This window comes from Salvelinus sp. IW2-2015, linkage group LG13, assembly GCF_002910315.2.
Source record: "Salvelinus sp. IW2-2015 linkage group LG13, ASM291031v2, whole genome shotgun sequence".
In the NCBI taxonomy this organism is placed as follows: domain Eukaryota; kingdom Metazoa; phylum Chordata; class Actinopteri; order Salmoniformes; family Salmonidae; genus Salvelinus; species Salvelinus sp. IW2-2015.
In genome coordinates this window covers 24,256,482-24,280,629 of record NC_036853.1, presented here as the reverse complement: position 1 = coordinate 24,280,629, position 24,148 = coordinate 24,256,482, and the positions used below count along the sequence as shown (strand labels likewise).

Genomic DNA, 24,148 nt, shown 5'->3' with positions numbered 1-24,148 from the left:
TAACTGTTAGCTCAGAATGAGTTTTTCAAAAGTTGCTTTTATGTTACAGAAGCCTCCAGTGACGTACATTGAAACTTGTGGCTTTCTTTTTCAAAATAACTATGAATTAACCTCTAACGAGCCTCTACCCCGGGTCCGGGATCACCCCCCACCCCCCCCACACACTGATTAGCATAGCTAGCATAGCTTCACAAGTAGATAGTAGCATCTAAATATCATTAAATCACAAGTCCAAGACACCAGATGAAAGATACAGATCTTGTGAATAAAGCACCATTTCAGATTTTTAAAATGTTTTACAGGGAAGACAAAATATGTAAATCTATTAGCTAAACACGTTAGACCAAATACGCCACTTTTCTAACTCCATCAGTTTCTTACTACTTTAGTGCTATACAATTGCGGCTTAAACTAAGATATTGATAGCCACTAACCAAGAAAACCTCTTCAGATGACAGTCTGATAACATATTTATGGTATAGGAATAGGTTTTTGTTAGAAAAAAGTGCATATTTCGGAGAATCAAACAGTTTTACAATGCAACACGATCAGCAAGACGACTAGAATTACTATAGAAGAGCAACGTGTATGACCCAATTTACTCATCATAAAACATTTTCATAAAAATAGACAAAGCATAGCATGAGAAAGACCAGTTCTGTGATTTCAGCGCCCGGACCATATTTTAGATTTCCCTTAAGCGTTTTTTCAGCGAAAACACAATAAATCGATAAGTTAGGCATACCAACATGTGGCAAACGTTACCAGAGGCATCGATTCGCCAAGAGCGCTATAAACGTAACACCGCCAAAATATATTAATTTTTTCAACTAACCTTTCTCAAAATCTTCCGATGACACTCCCTGTAAACATCATTGTTAACAACACATACATATAACAGTTTTGTTCGAAAATGTTGCATATTTTAGCCATACAAAACCGTGGTTACACAATGAAAATACTAGAAATCAGCCTCAAAATGTCTGACGTCATCTTTCAGAAGTGGATCTCGATTTATTGTAAAGCTAATGCATATACTTGACTAAAAAATACAGGGTTGACAGGAATCGAAAGACAAATTAGTTCTTAAATGCAACCGCTGACTTCATTTTTAAATTATCTTATTTTTTCAATCAGGGTTCGCCAAGTGACGCGATAACAAACAAAATGGCGAAATATGCGTTTAAAATATTTCGACAGAACAACGATTTATATATTAAATATTGCTTACTTTGAGCTGTTCTTCCATCAGATTTGGCAATGTATCCTTTCTATGTTGTAATCTTCTTTTGGTCGATAGATGTCTCTGTCTTTCGACAATGTCCACTAACAACGACCGAGACACCGAAACGTTCCCAAAGCTAGAAAGTGCACAACAAAGAAGATTCCTCAGAATCGCACTAAACGGATATAAATTGCTATAAAACGTTCAAATTAACTACATTATGATGTTTAACAAACTATAACGAGTAAAAACATGACCAGAGAAATTATTTGCCTGGCTAAACAACGATTTGGAATGAGGCAAGTCCGATGTCCTTCACGCTTCAGGCGCGCGACGAGAAAGGGAGGTACCTCTACGTTTTGTTCTTTTATAATGGCTGTGATTGTGCAATCGATTCCATTCAAAACGTGATGACGTACAGACACCCAGAGGAAGACGTAGGCAGTGTCGGTTTCTTCATAGCATTCACTGTCYCCTTAAAAACAGACTCCAGATCAGGGGTAAAKATTTCTGAAATCTGAKCCCTGTCATGAAAAGTGCTGTAGATATTGTTCTGTACCACTCAGAGACAAAATTCCAACTTCTATAGAAACTAGAAGGTGTTTTCTATCCAATAATAACAATAATATGCATATTGTACGATCAAGAATTTAGCACGAGGCAGTTTAATTTGGAGACCCAAATATGCTAATGCGGAACAGCACCCCCTATAGTTCCAAGAAGTTAACGGACACATTTTCAAATACTTGTCAACAAAAACTCAGCAAAAAAAGAAATGTCCTCTCACTGTCAACTGCGTTTATTTTCAGCAAACTTAACATGTGTAAATGGTTCATTGAACAAGCATGGGAAACAGTGTTTAAACCCTTTACAATGAAGATCTGTGAAGTTATTTGGATTTTTATGAATTATCTTTGATAGACAGGGTACTGAAAAATGAACGTTTATTCTTTTGCTGAGTTTATATCACATTTAGGTGTGGGATGTTCACTGTATTACAAGGAACAATAGCAGGTATATTTAGCTCCAGCAGCTGGACTATTCTTTTCACGTTTCAGGTCAGACCCAGATGCAGACAGTGTTGAAGTAACAAAAGTTTATTACTAGTACAGGGGCAGGCAAAATGACAGGTCAAGGGCAGGCAGAGGTCAGTAATCCAGATAGGGTCAACAGGTCCAGAACGGCAGGCAGTCTCAAGGTCAGGGCAGACAGAATGGTCAAAACCGGGAAAAACGCGAAAACAGGAACTAAAACAAACAGGAGCAAGGGGAAAATAGCTGGTAGGTTTCACAAAACAAAACGAACTGGCAACAGACAAACAGAGAACACAGGTATAAATCCACTAGGGATAATGGGCGACACCTGGAGGGGTTGATGACAAGCACAAAGACAGGTGAAACAGATCAGGGTGTGACAATTCTGTCCATTCACAATTCATCGATGGGAACATGGTGGCTCTCAAAACATCAGAAAGAGCTGGCCAATACTAACCAAGAGATTGTTTTTAAGGAAATTACCTCTGGCCACGATTTACAATTAAAACCAATAAATGAATCTCTTGCACTGCTCACTTCTCAAATGGATACCTACTCAACTAAACTGGAAAGTTTGCATGTTTTGGAATACAGTTTGCATGTTTTTTGGTACAGGCTTCCTTTTTACTCTGTCAATTAAGTTAGTATTGTGGAGTAACTACAATGTTGTTGATCCATTGTAAGTTTTCTCCCATCACAGCCATTAAACTCTGTAACTGTTTTAAAGTCACCATTGGCCTCATGTTGGGCTTTTGGTGGGGATTGGGTGAGGAATGACCAATGTGTAGGTTTCCCTGTGGGTCCTTAATTTTGTTTCAAATCCATGGGCTTATTAACACTAAAGATAAAAATCTAATCATTAATAATACCTATTGTTTTAACAATGGCTAGCTATTTTCTCTTGGATTTTGAAAGGCCTAAGCTGTCCTATTAAATGTTCCAGCTGTCTTGACATCCTATTAAGAAACCATGTTGATATAGCAAGGCTTCAATAACCATTTGTACAAACTGGCTGCTTTTTCATCAACCCCAAACAAATCTATAGCTGTAATCATAATGATACAACGGAAACTAAAAATCACCATCTTGGATGAAGGCGAAGACCAAGAAGACAGAATCACTTTCCTTAAATGTATCCATAATAGAAAGAAAATTGCCTTTATTAATGCGTATGCTCCAAATTCATATGATTCTAAATGTTTTGATTCTCTGAACAGCACATTGTTAGAATTAACTGAATTCCATCTGATTATTACGACAGACATGAATGCCATTTAGGACATGCAGGATAATTCTAATACAACCAACAATCCACACACAACCAAGGCTCTCCATCATATACTCTCTGATTACAACCTCATTGATGCCTGGCGAGCACATAATCCCAGAGCAAAAGAGCACATTTTCAAACAGGTATAAATTATTCTCACAAATCGATTTCTTACTATTATCTACCTCTATTTTCTTTAATCAAGAAAATAGAAATTCGACATATGAGCTTGTCTGACCACCACGCTTACTACTGCCAACTTATAATTTCTGAATCTCCTAAAATAGCCACAAGATGGCATTTCAGCATTTCAGTACAACAAAATCTATTTGAAATTGAACTAAATGAATTCATAATGATCAATAAAAATTCAGTCGATGACCCTGGGATTCGATGGGATGTCAACAAAGTTTTTATAAAAAAATAATACAACAGCATTTGCATCTGCATTTAATAAAATCACAATTAAAGAAGATATCAGGTTTGGAAATTGTGTTAACTGTGTTAAAGCATTCTCAACAAACACTCTTTTCAGACCAGGTTCTGACTACACTTTCGAAAGTCAATACAGAATATAATTTATTGATTGAGAGAGAGAGCAGAATTTGACATCCATCGAGTTAGACTCAACCATTACTTCCATGGTAATCATCTCAGTCGTTTACTGGCCAACAAGCTAAGCAGTAATGATCAATTAGCAACTATTGAATCTGAAACAAGGAAATTACTATCAGAACCCAAATGAATCAAAGATTCTGCCGCTTCTACAAGGAACTGTACATCTCTGATTGTAAATCCACACCAAGCCAGACTAAGTCCTTTCTAAAATAATTAAAAACTCATCTTCTCTCAACAGAGGAAGCCAACTCGCTGGGAGCCCAAATCTCGTCTCAATGAACTCAAAAGGAAATTGAATAGCATGAATAAAGGAAAATCACCTGGATGGGATGGTATTCCCCCTGAGGTCTATTTAACATTGTGGAATCAATTAGGTCCACTATTGCTTAGCCATTCACAAAGGTTAATTTGGGAGAGATGTGAATACTGCACTGATTTTACATTTATTAAAAAGGGTTGCCAACAAGTCTTCCCACTATCTTTGATAAACACAGATATTAAACTGTTTTCCAAAATATTGTCGTCCCATCTCGAGATTTACTTATCCAAATTGGTCCAAATGGACCAAAGCAGGTTTGTTAAAAAGAGTTTATCAGATAACCTCCATTGACTATTACATATCTTAGATGCAGCTCCTTGGGATGTATTATCTCTCAACGTAGAAAAAGCTTTAAATAGACTAGAATTCTCATATCTCTTTTATTTCAGCTTATGAAACATGGGACCAACACTTTACATGTTGTGTTTACATTTTTGTTCACTGCATTCGGAAAGTATTCAGAACCCTTGACTTTTTCCACATTTTACTACGTTACAACCTTATTCTAAAATGGATTAAATTGTTTTTACCCCCCTAATTACAAAGCAAAATCAGCTTTTTAGAAATGTTTAAAAATATATATATATCAAATTTACATAAGTATACAGACCCTTTACTAAGTACTTTGTTGAAATACCTTTGACAGTGATTACAGCCGAGGCTTCTTGGGTTGGGGAGTTTCTCCCATTCTTCTCTGCAGATCCCCTCACAAGCTCTGTTAGGTTGGATTGAGAGCGTCGCTGTACAGCTATTTTCAGGTGTCTCCAGAGATGTTTGATCAGTCCGGGCTCTGGCATGGCCACACAAGGATATTCAGACTTGTACCGAACCCACTCCTACGTTGTCTTTGCTGTGTGCTTAGTGTCATATTAGGGAGGTATTTATGTTCTTTATTTTTAATACATTTGCAAAAATCTTTCTATATCTACAGTACCAGTCAAAAGTTTGAACACACCCACTCATTCAAGGGTTTTTCTTTATTTTTACTTTTTCTACATTGTAGAATAAGAGTGAAGACATCAAAACTATGAAATACAAAAAGACTAACTTACATTGGCTGGGGGTATGTCCATAGGCAATTTAGGCTCCAGAACAGAAGGATCTACTGCAATATTTTTCCCTGCAGTAGATCCTAAATTGCCTATGGACATGCCCCCAGCCAATGTAAGTTAGTATTTTGTATCATTTAGCTAGCTAGTTCCTTAAACCTCTTGACGCTAGGGGTCAGATTATTATTATTTTTTAAAATAACGTTCCCAAGGTAAACTGACTATTTCTCAGGTCCAGATCGTAGAATATGCATATAATTTACAGATTAGGATAGAAAACACTTCAACGTTTCCAAAACTGTCAAAATATTGTCTGTGAGTATAACAAAACTGATTCTGCAGGCGAAAACCTGAGGAAATCTAACCCGGAAGTGATTTTTTTTATTTTTAAATCTGTGTTTCCTGGCCCGTCTTTCTTCCATTTAAAGGGGTATCAACCAGATTCCTTTTCCATTGGCTTCCTCAGGCAGTGACCAGGCTTTAGACATAGTTTCAGGCTTTTATTTTGAAAAATGAGCGCGATTTTTCAAAACTAGTCAGGTGTCCTCTGATTAGTTCCTGCGCGCGAGAGGGGTTGCTCTCCATTTTCTTTCTTTCTTTTATTGAATAGGTTACAAACCTGACTCAGTTACACCAGCTCTGTCAGGAGGAATGGGCCAAAAATCACCCAAATTATTGCGGGAAGCTTGTGGAAGACTACCGAAACGTTTGACCCAAGTTAAACAATTTAAAGGCAATGCTACCAAATACTAACTGAGTGTATGTAAACTTCTGACGCACTGGGAATGTGATGAAATAAATAAAAGCTGAAATAAATCATTATCTCTGCTATTATTCTGAAATTTCACATTCTTAAAATAAAGTGGTGATCCTATCTGACCTAAGACAGGGAATTTTTACTAGAATTAAATGTATGGAATTGTGAAAAACTGAGTTTAAATGTATTTGATCAAGGTGTATGTAAACTTCATACTTCAACTGTATCTTCAGACATAAACAGCGACTGTCGTGGCTTTTGAGAGTTATGATGGCTTGCAGTGATGACTCAGAAAATCAATGCATTCAGTTGTACAATTGACCAGGTATCCCCCCCATACCCTGTCCCTATCTTGTTTTTAATCGGCGAAAGAAGTGCTACACCTGATGGAGAGAAACTGTATGACACAGAATGAGTTGCATTATGCGTGCTGTATGGTATGTCACGTCACAATTTTACGTACAGCGTCAGAGGGGTCCATTTTTTTCAATACTATCAGGCCATTACCATGTCAATCAACGCTAGAATAGAAAAAAAGTTCACACCCCGGATTTTGATGCCAACAAAGTCACTACAGTCCCATTAGTTTTCAATGCAGCCTCATTTGAATGCCCCGGTTGCGCAACTTTGTACGGAATGGGGTTTAGTCAACAGTAGCCAGTTCTAGCTATATTGTCGTCAGAGAAACCCAGCCCTCGCTACAAAGCTAGATAGCTAGCAAGCAACACATTGCTTGGTGTAATGATGTGCGCTGTGAGTCAGGAAGCAAGTTTAGGGAGTGAGTGTTTTGCCTAGGCACTCTCATTTGTTGACTTCTGTAATAGAAAAAGCCTTGGTTTCATGCATGTTAACATCAGAAGCCTCCTCCCTAAGTTTGTTTTACTCACTGCTTTAGCACACTCTGCCAACCCCAATGTCCTTGCCGTGTCTGATTCCTGGCTTAGGAGGCCACCAAAAATTTTTGATTTCCATACCCAACTAAAACATTTTCCGTCACGATTGAACTGCCAAAGGGGGAGGAGTTGCAATCTACTGCAGAGATAGCTTGCAAAGTTCTGTCATACTTTCCAGGTCTATGCCCAAACAGTTGGAGCTTCTAATTTTAAAAATGAATCTCTCCAAAAATAAGTCTCTCACCGTTGCCGCCTGTTATAGACCCCCCTCGGCTCCCAGCTGTGCCCTGGACACCATATGTGAATTGATTGCCCCTCATCTATCTTCAGAGTTCGTTCTGTTAGGTGACCTAAACTGGGATATGCTTAACACCGCCGGCAGTCCTACAAGCTAAGCTAGATGCCCCTCAATCTCACACTAATCATCAAGGAAACCACCAGGTACAACCCTAAATCCGTAAACATGGGTACCCTCATAGATATTATCCTGACCAAACTTGCCCTCCAAATACACCTCTGCTGTTTTGAATCAGGATCTCAGCGATCACTGCCTCATTGCTTGCATCGCTATGGGTCCGCGGTCAGACGACCCACCCCTCATCATCGTCAGTCGAGGATGCCTGTTCGTTCTTTAAAAGTAAATTTCCTTACCATCTTAAATAAGCATGCCCCTTTCAAAAATGTAGAACTAAGAACAGATATAGCCCTTGGTTCATCCAGACCTGACTGTCCTTGACCAGCACAAAAAACATCCGGTGGCGGACTGCAATAGCATCGAATAGTCCCTGCGATACGCAACTGTTCAGGGAAGTCAGGAACCAATACACACAGTCAGTCAGGAAAGAAAAGGTTAGCTTTTTAACAGAAACTTGCATCCTGTAGCTCTAACTCCAGAAAGTTCTGGGACACTGTAAAGTCCATGGAGAACAAGAGCACCTCCTACCAGCTGCCCACTGCTCGGTCCCACAGTCACCACCGATAAATCCATGATTATCGAAAATTTCAATAAGCATTTCTCTACGGCTGGCCATGCTTCCTCCTGGCTACCCCAGCCCCGGCCAACTGCTCAGCCCCCCCCCCCTCCGCAGCTACTTGCCCGAGCCTCCCCAGCTTCTACTAAGCCAAATATACAGATTGAAGATGTTATGAAAGAGCTGCAAAACCTGGACCCGTACAAATCAGCTGGGCTAGACAATCTGGACCCTCTATTTCTAAAACTATCGGCCGCCATTGTTGCAACCCCTATTACCAGTCGTTTCAACCTATCTTTCGTATCCGTCCGAGATCCCTAAAGATTGGAAAGCTGCCGCGGTCATCCCCTGTTCAAAGGGGGTGACACTCTAGACCCAAACTGTTATAGACCTATATCTATCCTGCCCTGCCTCTCTAAAGTCTTCGAAAGCCAAGTTAACAAACAGATCACTGACCATTTCGATCCCACCGTACCTTCTCCGCTGTGCAATCCGATTTCTGAGCTGGTCACGGTGCACCTGGTCACGGGTGCACCTCAGCCACCGTTCAAGGTACAAACGATAAACGGTACTAAACGATAACATAACATAACATTGATAATAGACAGTACTGTGCAGCCGTCTTCATCGACCTGGCCAAGGCTTTCAACTCTGTCAATCACAGTATCTTATCGGCAGACTCAATAGCCTTGGTTTCTCAAATGACTGCCTCGCCTGGTTCACCAACTACTTCGCAGACAGAGTTCAGTGTGTCAAATCAGAGGGCCTGTTATCCGGACCTCTGGCATTCTCTATATGAGGGTACCACAGGGTTCAGTTCTCGGGCCGACCTTTTCTCTGTATATATCAATGATGTCGCTCTGGCTGCGGGTGATTCTCCCTGATCCACCTCTACGCAGATGACACCATTCTGTATACATCTGGCCCTTCTTTGGACACTGTGTTAACTAACCTCCAAACGAGCTTCAATGCCATACAACACTCCTTCCGTGGCCTCCAATTGCTCTTCAACGGTAGTAAAACCAAATGCATGCTTTTCAACCGTTCGCTGCCCGCACCCGCCTGCCCAACTAGCATCACTACCCTGGACGTTCTGACCTAGAATATGTGGACAACTACACATACCTAGGTGTCTGGCTAGACTGTAAACTCTCCTTCCAGACTCATATCAAACATTTCCAATCCAAAATCAAATCTAGAATGGGCTTTCTATTCCGCAACAAAGCCTCCTTCACTCACGCCGCCAAACTGACCCTAGTAAAACTGACTATCCTACCGATCCTCGACTTTGGCGATGTCATCTACAAAATAGCTTCCAATACTCTACTCAGCAAACTGGATGCAGTCTATCACAGTGCCATCCGTTTTGTTACCAAAGCCCCTTATACCACCCACCACTTCGACCTGTATGCTCTAGTCGGCTGGCCCTCGCTACATATTCGTCACCAGACCCCCTGGCTCCAGGTCATCTATAAGTCTATGCTAAGTACAGCTCCTCCTTATCTCAGCTCACTGGTCATGATAACAGCACCCACCCGTAGCACACGCTCCAGCAGGTATATCTCACTGGTCATCCCCAAAGCAAACACCTCCTTTGGCCGCCTTTCCTTCTAGTTTTCGGGTGCCAGTGACTGGAATGAATTGCAAAAATTGCTGAAGCAGAAGACTTATATTTCCCTCACAAACTTTAAACATCAGCTATCTGAGCAGCTAACTGATCGCTGCTGATGTACACTGTCCATCTGTAAATAGCCCACCCAATCTTCCTACCTCATCCCCATACTGTTTTTAAAAAAACTTTTCTGCTCTTTTGCACACCAGTATCTCTACTTGCACATCATCATCTGCTCATTTATCACTCCAGTGTTAATCTGCTAAATAGTAATTATTTTGCTACTATGGCCTATTTATTGCCTACCTCCTCACGCCATTTGAACACACTGTATATAGACTTTATTTTTTATATTGTGTTATTGACTGTACGCTTGTTTAGTCCATGTGTAGCTCTGTGTTGTTGTTTGTGTCGCACTGCTTTGCTTTATCTTGGCCAGGTTGTAAATGAGAACTTCTTCTCAACTAGATTACCTGGTTAAATAAAGGTGAAATAAAAATAAATAAGTAAACCTGACAAACCGGCTGAGGCCTGAGAGCCTGATGAGCCGGCTGAGACCTCCCCAGTTCCCTCGGTCGAGGCACGGGAACCTGTTCACCAGCTGAGGCATGGGAGCCTAACAATCCCGCTGAGGTATGGAAACCTGTAGGTTCGGACACCCGGACCCGACATCACCTCCAACACAAAAAAATAAAACACACAGCTTCCCTTTGTTGAGGCGTCATTCTGTAACGATGTGCACTGAGAGTTGTGAAACAAGTTCAGGGAGTGAGTGTTTTAATAAATAAAGACAACATAGTACAAAATAAGAAACATGAACAACGCATAGACATGACACAAGAACAGAAACAATGACGCCTGGGGAAGGAACCAAAGGGAGTGACACATATAGGGCAGGTAATCAAGGAGGTGATGGAGTCCAGGTAAGTCGGATGATGCGCAACGTTGGTGACAGGTGTGCACCACAACAAGCAGCCTGGTGACCTAGAGGCCGGAGAGGGAGCACACGTGACACTTGGCAAGCAACATTTACCATTAACTAGCTAGCTTTGGCAATTAAATGATATCTAACACATAGCTACATGTCATTAACTCAGAGCTTTAATATCCAAAACAATTCTTATCTTGGTCAGTCACACTGCATGTTGTGTTGTCAAACTAAAGGAGTAGCTAGCTTACTAGCTGTTTTACCTACTATAGCTCGGTAAAAACGCTTGTTTGCAGGCAGTTGAAGAAAATATCTTCTGATTATATAATCACATAAAAGGCCATTATCCATGAGAAAGATGTTTGGCGCTGACATCTGCAGAATATTCAAAATTGCAATGACTGCTCTGTCAGTTTGAGGTGGCTGGGGGCTTGGCTCAGGAACATTTCAAATTGTGATTGACAGTTCGGGAGAAATTTGTTCTTGGTTCATTTTTCTCTTTTCGAAATAAACATAGCTACTATGTTTCATAAGTGGCCTCAATAGCTGTATAATAATGTTTTACTTTTGCATGCAAATCCCACTTTGGGAACCTAATGCCAAGGTACCAGATGTCAATAGACTCAACATTACAATTCAGCATGATACATGTGGTGCAAAAATATATTTAATTTACATATATATTTTTATATTTTTACATACAGTGATGTGCTCAAGTTATACATTTAATCAATATATTCTGGACATATATGTAAATATATTTTTAATTCCCCCGCATATATGTACATACAAATCTTCTCTGGGTACTCACATTTTTTGTCTGGGTAAGTACATTGACCATCCGTTCTGTTATACAGCCAGACCTAAACCATGCCTCTCTTATCTCGCTTCAGCCAATGGGGAGTGGAGGAGGCTCGGTTTAGGAATAACTTTCACATTTTAATAGTGCTAGAGAGCAAGCAAGCGAATATCACTCAGATGCATGCCACTACACTGACGGGAGTATAAGAAAGCATTGCACTGACTCGAGTGCACAGTGCTCCAAGTGAGTCTCTCCAATCAAATGTAAAAATCAATTAGAAAAGAGGACCATTTGGCTTTTTTTTGACGAGGAGGAGAAAGCAACCAGGTATTTTTGCATGCATGCGTTGTTAATTCTATGGAACATCATAAATAACTTATTTTATCCCTGGAAAAACACAAGATTCACCTGCAGAAGGTGACATTTGTTTTCCTTCGGTGGAACGAGCGACGCGCGCTTGTTCGACTGTCTGGTGCGCTGTGTTGCCTTCTCCTTCCTTTGGATTTTACATCATCGAGGGTACCCACTGGAGGTATGATGCGGTGAGAGGGGGTATCCAGCCATTCAGGTAGATGTCGCTCACTTTGCTCATTCATCAACTTTCCGTGGCCTTATAGCGTATGCGCATCTGACCCAGTGAAAATAGATTTTTCTCGTTTGGTCTCCATCTCATGCGCGTTCTCCTGTGCATTGTGCTGATAACAACTTCACCGTCTGGTCTACCAGGGAGACATTGTAACAACTTCAGTGATCAGCTTAGTACAACACAGCTTGCAGAATCAGGTAAACAATTATTTACTAATGTGTGAAAATACAATAGCCTATTAAATGCAGTCTATTTGACACCTGTGTAGAAAAGGCTATTTACCTAATTATATGAAGTAGGCTGTGTATTGATGGGAAAACATTGAACATTTACAGTACACATTATACTATAGTACTTAAATTGCATCGTGGTAATTCAGGAGATCATCTTAAAAGGAGATACTTTTAAAAGCCTACTTGATTATTGAAAAATGTCAGGAAGACTACAGTAAAGCAGAAGGTCAAGAAATAACAAGCTCCTGAACCTACAGTATTTCACTAAGATCACACACAAACACACACGCAGTGACAACGTGTTAGCCTCTGTTTATTATTCTCATTCCAACACACACTCATCCCTCTCTCTAACATCTAACCATCCTTTCTGTCTCCATTCTTTCCTCCAGGACACTGGGAGAGAAGTTTGGGGAGAATGAAGAGTCGTCGGGTGCGGGGGAAGCATGAGTGGCCGGTGTATCACTGTTAGACGGGCGGCTCTGATGGTTCTATGGGAGTGTACAACTCTAAGCCTCCTCCAGTGCTGGGTATTAGTGGCGGCGGCCGCGGGGGCCAGCCGTACTGGGGTTGGGGCCGCTGCAGATGCAGGGGGCTCCAGCAATGCAACGGGGCCCTTTGCCTGGCTCCTGTCTGACAAAGGGCCCTTTCATCACTCCCAGGAGTTTTCTGACTTTACGGAGCGCTACCAGCAAGGATTCACCACCAAATACACGATATACAGGTGAGTCTGGCTGAGGGGATTAATTAAAGATGGCTGCAAGGTTAAGTGATATATGTGTGAGATCATCGAGAGTTTGTTGAGCAGCAAGGTTCAGTGTAAAATTGACACTATGCTTTAGAGATACCTGTAAAGGTGAGATTGCTGCATGTGAGATTGCCAGAATGTTTGTATTACAAAACAAATTGGTTTAGCCTTGCACCTACCTAAACTGGCATGTACCTCTAGTTTCAAAATAATGGGAAGGGCGAGGCAGTTTGCAAAGTCTAACAGAGTAGCCTCATATATCGTAGCTCACAACCAGTGGTCTTTATCAATAACATGTACTGCTCTGACTACTGACAAGGTCAGGGGTTGAATACTGGGGTTGTTTGATGTAGTGAGTGCTGTACGCTTTGTCTCCTGTCCATACCCATAGTTTGTAGTTGTTTTTTTCCATTCAGGTGCAGGGCGTGTTCATGGGTGTTTGTGCGATGTGTCCCAGGTGCGATTGTGTGTGCGTGTGCCAGGTTTTATGAATAGTGTTGAGTGTGATGTTGTTGTGCATGGCATAGCTGGAACAGCATAGTGGATGATACCAGCTGAAGGGTCCTAATTGACACACACTGGTGTTTGGCAGCCGGCTAAGGTGACACGGCCAGGCACAGATGGGGAATGTAACACTGCGCTGGTTACTCTGATCTCTCTGTCTATCTGATCAGTATTTATCCGTCTGTCTTTCTGTCTCCCTCCCCGTTCTCTGGCTCTGTGTACCTTCCCCAACACACACTCTCTGTCTTACACTCTCACACTCTCGTGAATATTCTCCAGTGTTCCAGTGACCTTTTTAAAGTGGGACCAGGGAAAGGGAGTCAAGAGGAGTGTGATAGTGTTAACTCTCCCTCTCGCTCTGTCTCAGTGCCTTACTCCCCCCTGCTGGTGACTCTTAGCGCAGAGAACATTGGTGCCTCTGCCGACTCTGGAAGTGAAAGAGGAATAGTGTCTTAGCATTGCAACACCTCAGTGATTCTCATCCCTTATCGGGGATAAACTCTCCCTTCTCATGTCATAAACATAGTTATTTTGAGATAAGAAGTAGTACAGACTCTGAATTAACCATAGGAGTTGAATATTACTATGTAATGTGTGCTTTTACATATTATATTATCTGTCTTTTGTATCCACATTGTTGTGTTGTTATGTTTGTGGTTGAGCCTATATAATGTGAGATGAAGACACCCTGAATCGACTAAAGCTTTGAATGGAATATTATTAATGACATTCCTCACCCAGTCCAGGGATAGTGTAGTAGCTGTGAGTATTTGTCGAGAGCAGGGATTACTTTGGTGCTGTGACAGATTAGCTTTGTGACTGTCGGCCAAAACATGCCAACTCCTATACCATACAAATGTACAACATTGGTAGAATTAACCAAGAGCTACTGTATTTAATTTCCTTTTATTTGTGTACATATCACCACACTTTAATTCTGACCATCCTCTCAGCGGAAAATGACCTTGACTCTGGTTTATCTAAGAAGGGATTGTGTGTAATTGGGGAGTAATTGCTGTTTAATTAGATACACAACCATGTTTGTTAGGAAGAGGCACACAGCCTTGATAAACCCCTACAAGATTGAATCATACACTAAATAGTATTTAATGGGGATATGAATGGTAAATGTAACTCTGCATGCTACCGCCTTTACAAAAAAAACACATCAAAAAAGTAACGTGAATGAAAATGTTGTTCTAGGAGACTCTTAGCGCAGAGAACATTGGTGCCTCTGCTGGTTCCTGGGACACGTGATAATATACTATGTTCTTGTGTCATTTTCCCAGTCAGACATGTGGTTTTCGGACATAAGTGAAGTTTCATATATTTGTTTTTCATGTTTTTGACTCATAAAAAAAATCCCACAGTGGATTTTTTTCTCTGTTTTTAACACTTCCCGCTACATCTAGTCTTCCATCCAAGGACCATCCCTGCTTAACTTCAGAGGAAAACCAGCAGTGGGATGCAGGGTACTATGTTGCTGGAATTAACGTGCCAAAACTTGCAAAAGGAAAAAGGCAGTGAAAGCAAAACCAGGGTAACATAACCAAAGATAGGGAAAATTGCAGGAAAGAGGGTGGCATTTTTCTTATCGCATTATCATAAAACATAAAATWAAAAWAAAWAWAAAATTTGTATCCAGTTATGACAAGATTTTTTATTTTATTATTTCCTTGAACTGTTTTGTTTCACTATCAGTACTTTGGGGTTTATGWTTTGCTTTCAACATCATTCATTTTGTTTGAAATACTAAGAATTTTGTCATCGACTTCAGAAATCTTGCTTGATATTAATGGCACAAACGTAACTCACTCACTAGAGGATTGCACCATATAATAACACAGTTTCTCTATTAAACTTTTACTCCTACCACAGTTTCAGTAAAGAGCTAAGATATGTGGCTGGAGAAATGCAACCACTCTCAAATCCATAGACTACGCTATTGGATGCAAGGACTGACCATCCATGATATAAACATTTTAGTTTTAACCATGTTTGTAGGCTGGTTGTTTACATTTACTTTGTTTGCAAACATTGAAGTAAAACAAGCTTATATTTGGGGTTCTGATGGGGTATGAAAGTTGAACTAAACTCATGAGGCATTTATATAATTTCTTCAAGAAGCAAAGGGTTGATATTATTATCAGCTAATGCCTACCATTGTGATGCAGAGTTGTCATAATGCTTCAGCAATTGTACATTACACCGGGGCGTCAGTAGGCACAATTTAAGTAACCTAATATATGTCCCTTTAACTGCCCTGAATGCTTTTACTGATCCTACAGCTATTGTATGCAGTAATCATGTGCCTAGATGTATACTGTTAGCACTAAGCCGGTGTGCCCTAGGAGGAAGTCCACTGTGAGCAGCTCACCCTGCACTAACATAAAAAACATGAGCATGTCTACTGCTGCTGAGCTTCCCAGTAAAGCAATGAAAGCAAGTAAGCATCCCAGAAGAAAAGTGCTCAAAATAGCTCACATTAATATATGTAGCTTAAAAAACAAGGTTCATGAAATCAATAATTTGCTAGTAACAGATGACATGCATATTCTGACTATCTCTGAAACTCACTTAGATAATACCTACTGACAATATAGTGGTGGAAATACAAGGTTATGACATTTATAGAATATATATATATATGCCAATGGTGGAGGTGTTGCTGTTTTATATTCAGAACCACATTCCTGTAAAGATTAGAGAGGATCTCATGTCAAATACTGTTGAAGTAATATGGCTACAGGTTAATCTGCCTCACCTAAAGCCCATCCGGGTGGGAAGCTGCTATAGACCAACATGTGCTAACAGTCAGCATCTAGGTAATATGTGTGAAATGCTTGATAATGTGTGTGATATCAACAGAGAGGTATATTTTCTGGGTGATTTAAATATTGATTGGCTTTCATCAAGCTGCCCACTCAAGAAAAAGCTTCAAACTGTAATTAGTGCCTGCAACCTGGTTCAACCTGAACCTGGTTCAACCTGCCTGCAACCTGGTTCAGTCAACCTACCAGGGTAGTTACAAACAGCACAGGAATTAAATCATCAACATGTATTGATCGCATCTTTACTAATGCTGCAGAAATTTGCTTGAAAGCAGTATCCAGATCCATCGGATGTAGTGATCACAATATAGTAACCATATCTAGGAAAACCAAAGTTTCAAAGGCTGGGCCTAATATAGTAAATAAGAGGTCATACAGTTTTGTAGGCATTCCTATGTTACTAAAGAATATATGTTGGTCCGTGGTGAGTAAAGATGAGCAAACAGGCACTGCACTTGACACATTTATGAAATTGCTTATTCCAGTTGCTAATACAGTGCCTTGCAAAAGTATTCAACCCCCTTGGCGTTTTTCCTATTTTGTTGCATTACAACCTGTAATTTAAATGGATTTTAATTTGGATTTCATGTAATGGACATACACAAAAAAGTCCAAATTGGTCAAGTGAAATGAAAAAAAAATACTTGTTTCAAAACATTCTAAAAAATAACAAACGTAAAAGTGGTGCGTGCATATGTATTCACCCACTTTGCAATGAAGCTCCTAAATAAGATTTGGTGCAACCAATTGCCTTCAAAAGTCACATAATTAGTTAGATTGTACACAGGTGGACTGTATTTAACCATGATCTGTCACATGATCTCAGTGTATATATACACCTGTTCTGAAAGGCCCCAGTGTCACGCCATGACCTTAGTGAGACGTTTTATTTCTCTACCTGGTTAGGTCAGGGTGTGATTTGGGTGGGTGTGGTTCCCAATCAGAGGCAGCTGTCTATCGTTGTCTCTGATTGGGAATCATACTTAGGCAGCCTTTTTCCCACCTAATGTTGTGGGTAATTATTTATTTTCTGTGTCTGTTTGTGTGCGCCACGGTTGCGTCATGTTCGGTTTCTGTTTACCTGTTTTTTGTGAAGGTTTCACTTCAATAAAAGATGTGGAATTACATGCACGCTGCGCCTTGACTCATCTATGACAGGGAGTTTGAAGACAGCGATCGTGACACCCAGTGTCTGCAACACCACTAAGCAAGGAGCACCACCAAGCAAGTGGCACCATGAAGACCAAGGAGCTCTCCAAACAGGTCGGGGACATAGTTGTGGAGAATTACAGATCAGGGTTGGGTTAAAAAAAATATCAGAAACTTTGAGCATCCGACAGAGCATGATTAAATCCATTATTAAAAAATGGAAAGAATATGGCATCACAACAAACCTGCCAAGACAGGACTGCCCAACAAAAGTCACAGACCAGGCAAGGAGGGTATTAATCAGAGAGGCAACAAAGACACCGACAATAACCCTGAAGGAGCTGCAAAGCTCCACAGCAGAGATGGGAGTATCTGTCCATAAGACAACTTTAAACCGTACACTCCACAGAGCTGGGCTTTACGGAAGAGTGGCCAGAAAAAAAGACATTGTTTAAGAAAGAAATAAGCAAACACATTTGGTGTTTGTGGGAGATGTGGGCATGTGGGACACTCCCCAAACATATGGAAGAAGGTACTCTGAGCTTTTTGGCTATGTCTGGCGCAAAAGCAACAACTCTCATCACCCCGAGACCACATCCCCACAATGAAGCATGGTGGTGGCAGCATCATGCTGTGGGGATGTTTTTCATGGTCAGAATTGAAGGAATGATGGATGGCACTAAATACAGAGACATTCTTGAGGGAAACCTGTTTCAGTCTTGCAAAGATTTTAGACTGGGACGGAGGTTCACCTTCCAGCAGAACAATGACCCTAAGCATACTACTAAAGCAACACTCAAGTGGTTTAAGGGGAAACATTTAAATGTCTTGGAATGGTCTAGTCAAAGCCCAGACCTCAATCCAATTGAGAATCTGTAGTATGACTTAAAGATTGCTGTACACCAGTGGATCCTATCCAACTTGAAGGAGCTGGAGCAGTTTTGAAGAATGGGCAAAAATCCCAGTGGCTAGATATGCCAAGTTTATAGAGACACACCTCAAGAGACTTGCAGCTGTAATTGCTGCAAAAGGTAGCTCTACAAAGTATTGACCTTGGGGGGTGAAACGTTATGCACACTCAAGTTTAATTTTTTTGTTTTGTCTTATATCTTGTTTGTTGCACAATAAAAAATATTTTTAATCTTCAAAGTGGAAGGCATGTTGTGTACAAATGATACAAACTCCCCAAAAATCTATTTTAATTCCCAGTTGTAAGGCAACAAAATAGTAAAAATCCCAAGGTGGGTGAATACTTTCGCAAGCCACTGTAAGCATGCAACCATTTAGAAAATGACTGTAAAACTTTTAAATCCCCATGGATTGATGAGGAATTGAAAAATTGTATGTTTGAGAGAGATGAGGCAAAAGGAATGGCATATAAGTCTGGCTGCATAACCGATTGGCAAACTTATTGCAAATTGAGAAATCATGTGATTAAACTGAATAAAAAGAAGAAGAAATTAAACTATGAAACCAAGATAAATGAAATGAAGAATAATTGTATAAAGCTTTGGAGGACCTTCATTGAAATTCCGGGATAAAAGGCTAACTCAGCTCCATCATTCATTGAAACAGATGGCTCATTCTTCACAAAACCAACTGATATTGCCAACTACTTTAATGATTTTTTTCATTGGCAGGATTAGCAAATTTACGCATGACATGCCAGCAACAAATTCTGACACTACACATCCAGGTATATCTGACCAAAGTATGATAGACAAGCATTGTAATTTTAAATTCTGTAATGTTAGTGTGGAAGAGGTGATGAATTATTGTTGTCAATCAACAATGACAAGCCACCGGGGTCTGACAACTTGGATGGAAAATGACTAAGGATAATAGAGGACGATATTGCCACTCCTATTTGCCACATCTTCAATTTAAGCCTACTAGAAGTTGTGTGTGCCCTCAGGCTTGGAGGGAAGCAAAAGTCATTCTGATACCTAAGAATAGTAAAGCCCTCTTTACTGGCTCAAATAGCCGACCAATCAGCCTGTTACCAACCCTTAGTAAACTTTTGGAAAAAATAGTGTTTGACCAGATACAAAGCTATTTTACAGTAAACAAATTGACAACAAACTTTCAGCATGCTTATAGAGAAGGACATTCAACAAGCACAGCACTTACACAAATGACTGATGATTGGCTGATTGAAATTGATGATAAAAATATTGTGGGGGCTGTTTTGTTTGCCTTCAGTATGGCCTTTGACATTATCGATCATAATCTGCTGCTGGCAAAACGTATGTGTTATGGCTTTACACCCACTGCTATATTGTGGATAAAGAGTTACCTGTCTAACAGAACACAGAGGGTGTTCTTTAATGGAAGCCTCTCCAACATAATCCAGGTAGAATCAGGAATTCCCCAAGGCAGCTATCTAGGCCCATTACTTTTTTTCAATCTTTACTAATGAATTGCCACTGGCTTTGAGGAAAGCCAGAGTGTCTATGTATGCGGATGACTCAACACTATACACGTCAGCTACACTTAACAAAGAGTTGCAGTTAGTTTCAGAGTGTGTGGCAAGGAATAAGTTAGTCCTAATTATTTCTAAAACTAAAATCATTGTATTTGGGCAAATTATTCACTAAACCCTAAACCTCAATTAAATATTGTCATAAATAATGTGGAAATTGAGCAAGTTGAGGTGACTAAACTGCTTGGAGTTACCCTGGATTGCAAACTGTCATGGTCAAAACATATTGATACTACTACATTAGCTAAGATGGGGAGAAGTATGTCTATGATAATGCACTGCTCTACCTTCTTGACAGCACTGTCAATAAGGCAGGTCCTACAGGCCCTAGCTTTGTTGCACCTGGACTACTGTTCAGTCGTGTGGTCAGGTGCCACAAAAAAGGACTTGGAACCAAATTGCAATTGGTTCCGATCAGGGCAGCACGGCTGGCCCTTGGATGTACACATAGAGCTAATATTAATAATATGCATGTCAATCTCTGGGCTGAAAGTGAAGGAGAGATTGACTTCATCACTACTTGTATTCACGAGAAGTGTTGACATGTTGAATGCCCCGAACTGTCTGAACTACTGGCATACAGCTCGTACACCCATGCATACTACTTACAAGACATGCCACAAGAGGTCTCTTTGCAGTCCCCAAGTCCTGAACAGACTATGGAAGGCGCACAGTACTAAATAGAGCCAGAACTACATGGAACTCTATTCCACATCAAGTAACTCATGCAAGCAGTAAAAATAAGATTTCAAAAACAGATTAAAAAAACATCTTATGGAACAGGGAAGACTGTAAAGCAACACACACATAGGTGCATACACACACACACATGATAGCATACACACTATACACACATGCACGTAGATTTTGTACTGTATATATGTGGTAGTGGTGGAGTAGGGGCCTGAGGGCACACAGTCTGAATGTATTGTAATGTTTTTAAAATTGTATAAACTGCCGTAATTTTGCTGGACCCCCGTAAGAGTAGCTGCTGCCTTGGCTAATGGGGATCCATAATAAATACAAATACAAAATGTATACGTTTAAAAAAATATTATGTAGAAACTAAGTATTGCCCCTTTAACAGGCAGTGACCTTCATATAGCAGAACTACACTACAAAAGTATGTGGACACCTGCTCGTCGAACAGCTCATTCCAAAATCATGGGCATTTATATGGAGTTGGTGGCTGTAACAGCCCAGTCTTTTGGGAAGGCTTTCCACTAGATGTTGGAACATTGCTGTGGGGACTTGCTTCCATTCAGCCACTCAAGCATTAGTGAGGTTGATCACTGATATTGCTTCCAGAGGCAGTTTGGATCTCGGTAGTGAGTGTTGCAACCGAGGACAGATCATTTTTATGCGCTAGGCGCTTCAGCACTCGATGGTCTCGTTATGTGAGCTTGTGTAGCCTACCATTTCTCTTCTGAGCCGTTGTTGCTCCAATACTTTTCCACTTCACAATAACAACACTTATCGTTGACCAGGGCATCTCTAGCCGGGCAGAAATTTGACGAACTGACTTGTTGTAAAGTTGGCATCCTATGAGGGTGCCACGGTGAAAGTCACTGCGTCAGTATGGGCCATTCTACTTACAATGTTTGTCTATGGAGGTTGCATGGCTGTGTGCTTGATTTCATACACCTGTCAGCAATGGGGTGGCTAAAGTAGCCGAATCCACTAATTTGAAGGGGTGTCCACATTTTGGCCATGTAGTGTATGTCTCCATTTGAATCTGATCCATTAACCTGACCCACAAAATGTATTCATTGCACTGTTCTGTGAATGTCCCGCAAAATTGTTCCCTTGTCTCGCATTTGGACATTTTAGATGTGGTCACCCTAATTCTACCAGTGGAAACATTGTTTCTGCCAAATATTAACACCATCTTTTCACATGTGAGGAGAATAACATTATTTCACATTCATATGTGAAAATCACATGTGGAAATGTATATCTGCAATTCCACAGTTTTTTTACATGTAAAATTTAAGCTCGACATGTGAAAACAACTTTTTTTTTTTATTAGGGATGTCCTTCTACGGCAACAGCCACTCCTCATTGCCTATATAATATAATACTATATTGTCTTTCAAGAGGGACATGATTTTCACAGACTCCTTAAAATCACAAAACATCGTCACACATCCAGTTTACAGTCACACATCCAGTTTCCAGTCACATAACATTTACTGCTTTAAATGGTTAATATGTAGACTCATGATGTACATGTGAGAGCATGACCTCTTCTCTGCCTCAGGACAGTCACAGTAGCGTGTCCCTGTAGCTCGGGGAGTCGTGACAAGGAGCTCATAGAGCACATGGCTTATTGTTCCTGACAAGTGCGTGATGGCGGAAGTTATATGGGGCAGAGGTCCGTGGTGGTGTCTCCGCTGCCATGTCCACAGCCATTGCCTGTGTGTGTGTTTGTTTGTGGAGCAGAGGTCCGTGGTAGCGTTTATTCCAGAGCCTGTGCTTTGTGTCGGTGGTGACAGAGCTTTCATTCTCAGGGACAGCTGAGTGAGGAGTGTTGATGGCACACTGATCCAGAAATGTAGCCCATACCATACATTCATTCTTTGTAACAATTAGGTCTTTCATTGCTTTAAACTAGTACCTAGTTCATCTTGATCATGTGTTGTTCCTTATCAATCAATCAATCAAACGTATTTATAAAGCCCTTTTTATATCAGCCGATGTCACAAAGTGCTATACAGAAACCCAGCCTAAAACCCCAAACAGCAAGCAATGCAGATGTAGAAGCACGATGGCTCGGAAAAATGTCCTAGAAAGGTAGGAACCTAGGAAGATACCTAAAGAGGAACCAGACTCTGAGTGGTGGCCAGTCCTCTTCTGGCTGTGCCGGGTTGAGATTATAACAGTACATTGCCAAGATGTTCAAATGTTCATAGATGACCAGCATGGTCAAATAATAATAATAATCGCAGTGGTTGTAGAGGGTGCAACAGGTCAGCACCTCAGGAGTAAATGTCAGTTGCCTTTTCATAGCTGAGCATTCGGAGTTAGACAGCAGGTGTGGTGGAGAGAGAGAGTCAAAAACAGCAGGTCCGGGACAAGGTAGCACATCTGGTGAACAGGTCAGGGTTCCATAGCCGCAGGCAGAACAGTTGAAACTGGAGCAGCAGCACGACCAGGTGGTCTGGGGACAGCAAGGAGTCATCAGGCCAGGTAGTCCTGGGTGATGGTCCTCTGGGAGGGGAGGAAAAGGGAGAGAGAATTAGATGGAGCATACTTAAATTCACACAGGACACCAGATAACACAGGAGAAATACTCCAGATAAAACAGACTGACTCTAGCCTCCCGACACATAAACTATTACAGCATAAATACTGAAGGCTGAGACAGGAGGGGTCGGGGGACATTGTTGCCCCGTCCGACGATACCACCGGACAGGGCCAACCAGGCAGGATATAACCCCACCTACTTTGCCAACCACGGCCACCATACCACTAGAGAGATATCTTCAACCGCCAACTTACTACCCTGAGACAAGGCTGAGTATAGGCAACAAAGACCTTCCCCACGGCACGAACCCGAGGCGGGCGCCAAACCCGGACAGGAAGATCATGTCAGTGACTCGACCCACTCAAGTGACGCACACTCCTTGGGACGGGTTGGAAGAGCGCCAGTAAGCCAGTGACTCAGCCCGCGTAATAGGATTAGAGGCAGAGAATCCCGGTGCAGAGGGGAACCGGCCAGTTAGAGACAGCAAGGGTGGTTCGTCGCTCCAGTGCCTTTCCGTTCATCTTCACATCCCTGGGCCAGACTACACTCAATCATAGGACCTACTGAAGAGATGAGTCTTCAATAAAGATTTAAAGGTTGAGACCGAGTCTGCGTTTCTCACATGGATAGGCAGACCATTCCATAAAAATGTTGCTCTATAGGAGAAAGCCCTGCCTCCAGCTTTTTGCTTAGAAATTAAAGGGGACAATTAGGAGGCCTGCGTCTTGTGTCTGTAGCATAAGGTATGTACGCTGGGCATTTGAATGGAGGCACTTGAATTTGAGGTGGAATTTTGACAATTGGCTGCCCCCTCCGGCGCCCCTGATCGGCTACTACACCACCCGCGGCACCCCAGTCACCAGCTCATAGCGTTGCTGCAGTCCCCCCCC

General features: G+C 41.2%; 1 protein-coding gene across 1 annotated transcript in view; it reads left to right on the top strand.

The window, feature by feature from the left end:
- The first annotated feature begins 11,673 nt into the window (after positions 1 to 11,673).
- Positions 11,674 to 24,148, top strand: part of LOC111971402 (BMP/retinoic acid-inducible neural-specific protein 3-like) — a 106,394-nt gene continuing 93,919 nt past the window's right edge. The window contains exons 1-2 of the mRNA XM_023998162.1: positions 11,674 to 12,261; positions 12,690 to 13,021. Coding sequence (XP_023853930.1) covers positions 12,744 to 13,021 — 278 coding nt within the window. The 5' untranslated portion in view covers positions 11,674 to 12,261; positions 12,690 to 12,743. The remainder of the gene's footprint in view (positions 12,262 to 12,689; positions 13,022 to 24,148) is intronic.